The 10,068-nt window shown below is 32.5% G+C and overlaps 1 protein-coding gene across 1 annotated transcript in view; it reads left to right on the plus strand.

Moving 5' to 3' along the window:
* Positions 1–418: 418 nt before the first annotated feature.
* LOC141290648 (uncharacterized) overlaps positions 419–10,068 on the plus strand; it is a 74,392-nt gene continuing 64,742 nt past the window's right edge. Inside the window, exons 1-5 of the mRNA XM_073822753.1 lie at positions 419–787; positions 1,078–1,135; positions 2,364–2,439; positions 4,349–4,674; positions 8,423–9,266. Of these exons, the coding sequence (XP_073678854.1) occupies positions 1,097–1,135; positions 2,364–2,439; positions 4,349–4,674; positions 8,423–9,266 (1,285 nt within the window). The 5' untranslated portion in view covers positions 419–787; positions 1,078–1,096. The remainder of the gene's footprint in view (positions 788–1,077; positions 1,136–2,363; positions 2,440–4,348; positions 4,675–8,422; positions 9,267–10,068) is intronic.

Raw genomic sequence — 10,068 nt, forward strand, 5'->3', positions numbered from 1 at the left:
TATATTACAAATTGTAATTTATTCCCATGATGCAAAGCTGAATTTTCAGCATCATTACTCTATTCTTCAGTGTCACATGATCCTAGCATGCTGATTATTATCATTGTTGAAAACATTGTGCTGCTTCATATTTTTGTGGAAACTGAATTCTTTCAGGATTCTTTGATGCATTTTAAGATCAAAAGAGCAGCACTCTTCATTTTTCACATCACTTAAGTGTATTTCATGTTCCTTCCCTTGTATTCTGCAGGTGAGCAATCATTAAATAAATAAAGGCTTAGGCTGGTAAGCTTGTCATGTACTCTGTACTCAAGCCCTGGATGAGAGTCACACTGCGCAAATAAACTCTTTCTATGTATCCTCTACACACATCCTGTTTGGGCTCAACCACACCTACAAAACAGGCTGTCCCGCAAAAGCTGGTCTCAGATCAGTCGGACACTTTCTCTGCTTCAGTGTTTTGAGTAGATGTCGTCTGATTCCTTATCTTTAATGTGTGTGATAATCATATCACCTTTATTTAGGTGGAATAACGCATCAGTGAGAAACAATAGCACATGATGTTGAGTTCATCAGTGCTAATAGGTTCACAGGCCAGGTCTCATCCACAGTTTTGTCTCAGAAGTACCTTAAGGTAATCAGTTTTGAGCCCCACCCTCTGTTAGGACAGGTATATGTGTACACACGAGGGCTGACAGAGAGCAGACTGCTGGAGATTACTTTAATCGAGCTTTGGAAACTGAACACAGACTTTAATTGTCAGTTTGGGACACAAGACATTGGAAAGGTAAATACCTTTTTTAAAAATAATTTTAAATCTGTATATGCAATGGTCTGCATATGTTACAATAATCATAAATATCGTTTAGTATTTAATTATCATTCCTGCATGGGATTAAATTTACAGCCTTTACAAAAACAAGTCATTAACTACTCCACCCTGCAGCGATCTATAATGTTTCCTAATGGGATTTTAGTGATATGACTGAATTTAACTCTTGTAACAGACTTTTGAACAATTGTTTTGTGCATGTTTTCATCATATGCATGTTTATATAAATATATAAATATTTTCAGTTGCTGACTTGAAGTGACCATGGGAAACGAGCATTCAACCCAGAAAAAACGGCAGAAGGTGAGATTTTTTTTTTTCATTTTTTTTTATTTTTTTATTTTATATTATGATTGCTTTATTTTGCAACATCAATATTTTAAGTGATATTTTTCTGCCATTTTAGCAACATCATGAATATATAGTTTAAAGTGCAAATATTCTTTGTAGTCCTAAAAACAATTTCTGTTCAAATTAGCTAGATGATAGCAAAAATGTTCAATGTAGCAATGACATTTTATGCCCAATATGTGTTTGTTTTGGTAGATATTTGTGTGAAATCGTTATTCAGAAAGGCGGGTTATAAATTATGAATTATAAATTAATACGAATTATTATAACACTCTATTTCCAATTTAATTTTGTCATTAGAAACTTTAATTTTTTTTTTTCTTGCTAAAGACAATCATGTGATAGCGTAATGTTTACTGAGACAACTCCGCAATGAAAAATCATACCGTAAAATTATTTTTTGTTACTTGAAATAAAAAATACTGAAATAAAAACTAAACTTATTTTAAATTAGCTAGTTTCCAAAGCAGCATTTAGTTTAACTTGAAATAAAATTCTAAATTCTAAAATTCTAATTATTTATATAAAACTAATTTTTTAACAAAGACAAAAACACACAACAAAATTGCCAAAACTCTAACTACTTTAGAAAAATACAAAAATAAAACTTAATTCAATATATGATGATAGCAAAAATGTTCAATGTAGCAATGACATTTTATGCCCAATATGTGTTTGTTTTGGTAGATATTTGGGTGAAATCGTTATTCAGAAAGGCAGGTTATAAATTATGAATTTATATGAATTCTTATAACACTCTTTTTTTCCTATTTAAATTTTGTGATTTAAAAACTTTAATTTTTTATTTGTATTTTTGTTTCTCTGCTAAAGACAATCATGTGATGGCGTGGTGTTTACTGAGACAACTCTGCAATGAAAAATCATACCATAAAAATATTTTTGTTACTTGAAATAAAAAAATACTAAAATAAAGAGTTTAAAAAACTAAACTTTTTTTTAAACTAGCTAGTTTCCAAAGAAACATTTAGTTCAACTTTAAAATTCTAAATTCTAAAATTCTAATTAAAACTGAAAACTATTTTTTTAATGTCAAAAACACATAACAAAATTACCAAAACTTTAACTACTTTAGAAAAATACAAAAATAAAGCTAAATTCAAAATAATTAATACAAAAACAACAGAACATCATAAAACTAACTGTACAAATCATTTACCAGGCAAACACTGAGAAAAAAGTCCAAAATGGAGAACTGAATGGACATGCAGTACCAGCTCCAGATGTTGCTGAACCTGGTATGTATACAATATACTGCACATTTATTCTGTTAATGTGACTATATTTCTCTCCCCTCGTTATTTGATCTGTAAGGCTCTATGAGAGTATCAAGCTGAAATGGCAGGCATTTACAGCACATTGTTTGGATTAACTTAGTCAGCCAACAATTGAGAACATGACTCAAAGCTCTGTATAAACTTTGGGTGTTGTAGTCAGATGCTTGGTGGATAAAGCAATGTTTAATTTGCATTTTGTGTGCATTGCTATTTTGTTGTTGCTAACACTTTCTCAAAGCCTTTCATAGAAATTAAACACACACACAAGTACATTTTCCATGCTCCTTTATTGCTAAATGTTAGTGATACAGTTATGGTCAAAAGTTTACGTACACCTTGCAGAATCTGCAAATTGTTACCAAAATAAGAGGGATCATACAAAATGCATGTTATTTTTTATTTAATGCTGACTTGAATGAAATATTTCACATAAAATATGTTTACATATAGTCCACAAGAGAAAATAATAGTTGAATTTATAAAAATTACCCTGTTCAAAAGTTTACATACACTTGATTCTTAATACTGTTGTTACCTGAATGATCCACAGCTGTGTTTTTTTTTTTTTTTTTTTTTTTTTTAGTGATAGTTGTTGAGAGTCCCTTGTTTGTCCTAAACAGTTAAACTGCCTGCTGTTCTTCAGAAAAATCCTTCAGGTCCCACAAATTCTTTGGTTTTTCAGCATTTTTGTGTATTTGAACCCTTTCCAACAATGACTGTATGATTTTGAGATCCATCTATTCACACTGAGGACAACTGAGGGACTCATATGCAACTATTACAGAAGCTTCAAATGCTCACAGATGCTCCAGAAGGAGACATGATGCATTAAGAGCCAGGGGGTGAAAACTTTTGGAATTTGAAGATCAGGGTAAATTTTACTTATTTTGACTTCTGAGAAACATGTAAGTATCTTCAGTAGCTTCTGAAGGCCAGTACTAAATAAAAAAAATATGATATTTAGGCAAAAAAAGAAAAATGTACACATCTCCATTCTGTTCAAAAGTTTTCACCCCCCAGCTCTTAATGCATTGTGTTTCCTTCAGCGTCAGTGAACGTTTCAACCTTTTGTAATAGTTGCATATGAGTCCCTCAGTTGTCCTCAGTGTGAAATTATGGATCTCAAAAGCATACAGTCATTGTTGGAAAGGGTTAAAATACACAGAAATACTGGAAAACCAAAGAATTTGTGGGACCTGAAGGATTCTTTCTAAAGAACAGCGGGCAGTTTAACTGTTCAAGACAAACAAGGAGCTCATGAACAACTATCACTAAAAAAAAAAAACACAGCTGTGGATCATTCGGATAAGAACACAGTATTAAGAATCAAGTGTATGTAAACTTTCAAACAGGGTTAAAATAAATTCAACTATTATTTTCTCTTGTGGACTTTTTATGTAAATGTATTTTATGTGAAATATCTTATTCAGGTCAGTAGTAAATAAAAAATAACATGTATTTAGTATGATCCCTTTTATTTTGGTAAAATAATTAACATTTTGCAGATTCTGCAAGGCGTATGCAAACTTTTGACCTCAACTGTATAAACAATAGAATGCAGATGCATGCATTTGTTCATACACATATTATAATTCAATGAAAGTTGTCCAATGCACATAGAAATAAGAACAGAAATGCACTTTATGCAGGTATGCAAATGCATATGCATTGAGCAGTTTTGTTCTGTTATTGTGCTGTTATTTTGACTGTAACCTCATTTGTTCTTCAGAACGTCAAGTGTGTATAAGAAGTGGGTGTGTATTATGATTTATGACTGGACAAAATGATAATCATATTGATAGCTGAAGGCAATATATATTATTGTTCCTGTGCATTGCATACATCATTTCTTTTGTTTTCTTTGGTATAGAGATGATGAAAAAAGCAGCAGTGGAGCAAAAGAGTGAAACCCCACCAGCGCCTGTCACAGATCAACCAAAACCACCAGAAAAAGAGGAGGTAGACAGCAGTAAACCCAATGGATCTGCGCATGTGGAAACGACCCCTGAGCCAAAAACAGCAGTCGCAACAGTTCCAGAACCATCTAATAAAGCCCCAAAGCCCAGTGGAGATGAGGTGTCCGGCTTCTTTGGTAAAATGTTCAAAAAGAAGAGCGAAACCGTGAAACATGCAGCAGAAATCGAGGATGTAGTTGACGCACTGGCCAAAGCGTTGGATCTGAACGACGTGCAGCCTGTAAGTAGAAGTTACAATAATAAAAATGTACTTAACGTCAGGACATCCGAGATGTAGATGAGTTTGTTTCTTGATCAGATTTGAAGAAATGTAGCATTACATCACTTACTCACCAATGGATCCTCTGTCCATTGCAGAAAAAAAAAGGCTTTTTTCTTGTTTCTAGTCAAAATATTTAAAACAAATCTTAAATTAAGATGCATTTGTTAGATAAGCAAAATGACATAAGATATTTAGTCTTGTTTTAAGCAAAATGCAATTAAATTTAGTTTTTACTCTCTGGAAAAAAGTAAAAATATAGCTGCAAGCAGCGATTATGGGCAATATAATTTGGACAATGTTTTCAAAAGTTATTAGCGTTTTGTAAATAAATAGTTATATCTCTGGAGCTGTAGGTGGCGCTGTCTTCATACTTCTAAGGTACCTCCAGGACATTGTGTTGATGGTCTCTATTGATGTTTGTGTAGATATGTCAAATGGTTCAAAAGATATTGCAAGTTATGTCAAATTTCAAAATGGCAAACACATGGTTCAGCCGATCCTGACAATATTGATATCCTCAGATTTGGCATGAACCAAAATCAGACACCAGTATAATGATTTTCTGACTAACTGTTCAAAGGTTATAAACAAAAAAAAATGTCATCTCACGACCCATAGGTGGCGCTGTTCCCAACTTTGGCATAGACCCTCAAGGCATGGTGTTGATGAAGCAAATCAAGTTTTATTTCAATTAATCGAAGTTTGGCCAAGATATAGCCTCTGAACCAATTTTGGGTCAACCTTGTAAACTTTGCGACATAACTTTTGAACAAAGATGAATTAAAAAAAAATAATCTGTCATTTCCATGCAGCTCCAGAGGCCAGAGATCATCTGAGCCAATTTTGAGAAGAATCTGATCAATTTTCAAGGAGGAGTACAAAAAAAAAAATAGAATACTGTACTTTTTAAAGTAGCCGCTACTGTAATGGGTGGATTCTTAATCAACGACTTGTGAAGTGAAAAGCTGCTTGTTTGTAAGAAACAGATCATTCATTTAGATGTTTAATTTCAAACGCTTCTGGCTAAAATACAAGTCCTTTATCAGTGTAAAAGTTGTCTTGCCTGAATCAGGAGAGAAATATGCACAGATCAAGCACTGTTTGCAAGCCAAAACAGACAAAAAGTTTAAATATGTTGATGTTAGAAGATAAAAGGGGATGGACGTTTTCTTTGGAGGAAGCTTTATTGGATTATGGACTCATATTTTGGCCAGAAGCAATGTTTTGAGGTTTAAAATGCCCTAATGGCGGATTTGTTTCTTACAAACACACAGCTTTTGGCTTTACAAGATGTTAATAGATGGACTGGAGTGGTGTGGATTACTTGTGGATTATTGTGATGTTTTTATCAGCTGTTTGGACTTTCATTCAGACGGCACCCATTCACTGCAGAGGAACCATTGATGAGCAAGTGATGTAATGATACATTTTCAAAATCTGTTTCAAAGAAGAAACACCTTAAAACCATCCAAAATGTAAATGTTTGAGTACATTTTAATTTTTGTTTTAACTATTTTCCCAGCTGCTCCCTTGTCCATTGTAAAACCTTGTCTGTATTTTAAACATCAAATATTTATTTATTGGCTATGATTAGTCGCATTGGACAGTATTTTTGCTATTAGTGTGGACAGAAAAAAAATATTTTATGTTGGAATATGTAGTTAAAAAAATTATTATGAGAATAAAGTCTAAATATATAGAGAATAAAGTTGAAATTATGAGAATAAAGTCAAAATGTTTCGAGAATAAAGTTGTACATTTCTCGTAAATCTTGTAATTTTGACTTTATTCTTGAAAAAGCTGAACTGTGTTATACTAAAAGCAACAAAGTATAATGAATGGAAGATGTTAAATAGGATTTTCAGTCATTTTACTCTTTTATACAGTGAATAAAACTTGTAAATCGTCACTTATATACCTCAGAAAAGACAACAATACAACTTTACAATTTATACAACATTACAATGTTGAAATATTTCTCATTGTAATCAAAAAGACGATTGATTCACATGAATACAGCTATCTGTCACACAACACATTAAAGAGTGAAAAACACATTGCAAGACACATTGTTTGTATTTTGCTATAAAACTGACAGATTTTGAAAGTTTAAGACTTTGTTTTCTATTAAAAGTACTAAAAGCACAAAGCTTATTGCAATTATTGGGTGGCTGGCGCACTACAAATAGGCCTAATGAGAGCAATCGAAGATGTGAAATATTATTTCCAACCATACTGTCCCTGCGAGTATAACACGTGCTAATAATAATCTGCTAATAATCCCACATGTCTTCAAATAAATTCCTGTGGCCTGACAACTTCTCCTGGTGCTCACAATCCGGGCCATTTGCCTGAACAGGCTGTGCTCTCAAAATATTATAGTTTTAATTGCTTTAATAAACATTTCGACTTTATTCTCAAAATATTTGACTGTATTCTTGTAATATTTCGACTTCATTCTTAAAACATTTCGACTTTAGTTTCAAAACATTTCGACTTTATTCTCCAAACATTTTAACTTTATTCTTGTAATATTTCGACTTTATTCTTAAAACATTTCCACTTTTTTTTCAAAACATTTCCACTTTGTTCTCCAAACATTTCGACTTTATTCTCGCAATATTTCAACTTAATTCTCCAAACATTTCAACTTTATTCTTGTAATATTTTGACTTTATTCTAGAAACATTTTGACTTTTATCGAAACATTTCAACTTTGTTCTCCAAAAATTTTATTTTTATTCTTGTAATTTCAACTTTATTCTTAACACATTTTAACTTAATTCTTGAAACTTTTCGACTTTATTCTCATAATTTCGACTTCATTCTTGAAGCTTTTTGATTTTTCTTGAAACATTTCGACTTTATTCTCAAAACATTTAGACTTTTTTAAAAAAACATTTTGACTTTTTTCATAATTTATTCTCATAATATTTTGACTTTATTCTAGAAATATTTTGACTTTTTTCGAAACATTTTAATTTTGTTCTGCAAACATTTCAACTTTATTCTTCAAACATTTCAACTTTATTCTCATAATATTTCGACTTTATTCTAGAAACATTTTGACTTTTATCGAAACATTTCAATTTTGTTCTTCAAACATTTTGACTTTATTCTTCAAACATTTTGACTTTATTCTCAAAACATTTCGACTTTATTCTCGTAATTTCGACTTCATTCTTGAAACATTTCGTCTTTATCCTCAAAACATTTCGACTTCATTCTCAAAACATTTCGACTTTATTCTTGTAATTTCGACTTAATTCTCGAAACATTTTGACTTTATTCTCGAAACATTTCTGCTTTAATCTCGAAACATTTCAGCTTTATTCTCAAAAAAATGTAGGCTTTATTCTCGAAACATTTAGACTTTATTCTTGTCATTTCGAATTTATTCTCGTAATTTCGACTTTATTCTCTAAATATTTCAACTTTATTCTCATAATTTCGACTTTATTCTTCTTGTCATTTCGACTTTATTCTTCTCAAAGTTTCAATTTTAATCTCATAATTTTTAACGTGCCACTGAAACACCGTCATACATTCATAATAAAATCAAGAATGCTCTAGTATGTTTTTGAAACGTGTTGCAATCGAATTCTGCTTTAGCTGATGATTATTTTTGGATAGATAACAACAAATCCTCATAAATCACAAATGTAGTGCATTCTTATTCACATTTGCCAATTTTTCGTTCCAAAAGGACAAAGGCTTCATTAATGCAAACCAAAAGGAGATTCTTGAGGAAGTCGCAGAGAAGATCAAATTGCAATTGGTCGATGCCATTCCCGCGCAACCCATAAGTTCGGGTTTATTGACAAAGAGGTCCTCAAATGCGGATGAGATCATCCAAGATTTGCCTGCTACACAAGAACCAGTAGCTTTTGTGAAAGAACCAACAGCTGAAGAGCCAGTTAAAAGAAAAGTCAGCGAGATGCATATAGGACTTGTGAAGTCTGAAGGTGCACCAGATGATGCTAAGGTTGCAGAAGATGAAGAACCAAAGGCTGAGGATGCTGAAAAGGCCTTGAGAGAAGACAAAGAGCTTATACAACTTGTTGAAAGCATAATATCAGAAGAAAAGGAACAAGCATGTGAGAACCAGCTCAACGATGAACTGACAAAATTAGCCGATGAGGCTGATAATGTGTCTTCAGTTGTAAAATTAGCAGTTGATACCTTCAAAGTCGAAGTTGAGGAGCCAGTCGTTGGAGCTGAAGAGCCATTGCTGGTTGCTGAAGAAATTGCGGATATTGTTGAGGAAATCTTTCAGATCACTCAGGAGCAAGAAAGCCTTGATGCAGAAGAATCAGAAAAACTTCAGAGAAAGAAGTTCAAGGAGACATTGGTCGTCACAGAGGAACCATTATCAACATTTGTGGAACCAGCACTAATCGCCGAAGAAGAAATCGCTCCTGCCCCTTTCATGTTCATCTTAGCTGCTAATGGACCGGTGGCTTTAGATGAGGAAAGCTGGGTCGTTATTGAGGAACCAGCCCGACCACTGAACATCTCTGGATGTTTAGAAGAACCTGTCCTTGCTAGAAGTAAATGTAATTCTGCTGATTCTACTCAACTGCTTTCCCAACTGAGGTCCGCATGCACAAAGGTTTTAAAAGATGCGTCATATGAGGCGCTTAGTGTTGATGTATGTGCTGTGAAAAGCACTGTTCATATCAGAATTGAGCTTTGCCCGGATGAGTTCACATTTCCAAATAAGGTCAGTTGTAATACCGATGATCACTGGATGAGAAAGCTGCAACATGGACAAACTCACCGCATGTGATTCACTCAAGATGTAAACATACAAGCTCCTTTCTTCAAGATTCTGGTTATTGATTAACACAGAATTAACTACCAGATTTGTTCCTGAAGATGATGTTGACACTTTCTTTGGTTTCTTGGTTTATTGTTTTGTCTCTGTTTACTTCTACCAGTCAAAAGTTTGAAATAATTTGGATTTTTTTTTATGTTTTTGAAAGAAGTCTCTTATTTTTGACCAAATTTGCATTAAAAGCAGTAATAATTGATTACAATTTTTACAACATTATTACAATTTAAAATAACTGTTTGTTTGTTTTTTGAGTATATCATATTTGTTATTTATTCTTATTCATTATAATATGGTGCTTTAATTGTTGTCAATTACTATCAGTTCTCAATTTTTAATAATGGATATTATTATTGTCAATGTTGAAAACCGTTTTTGCTGCCTAATATTTGAATGGGAACAAAAATAAAGTAATTTAAGACTTTTTGATGAAGAGAGAGTTCAATGAACAGCATTTATTTGAATTAAAAGAAGCATTTGTAACATAAATGTGTTTACTGACAATTTTGATCAATAAA

Source organism: Garra rufa, chromosome 18, assembly GCF_049309525.1.
Source record: "Garra rufa chromosome 18, GarRuf1.0, whole genome shotgun sequence".
Taxonomy (NCBI): Eukaryota; Metazoa; Chordata; class Actinopteri; order Cypriniformes; family Cyprinidae; genus Garra; species Garra rufa.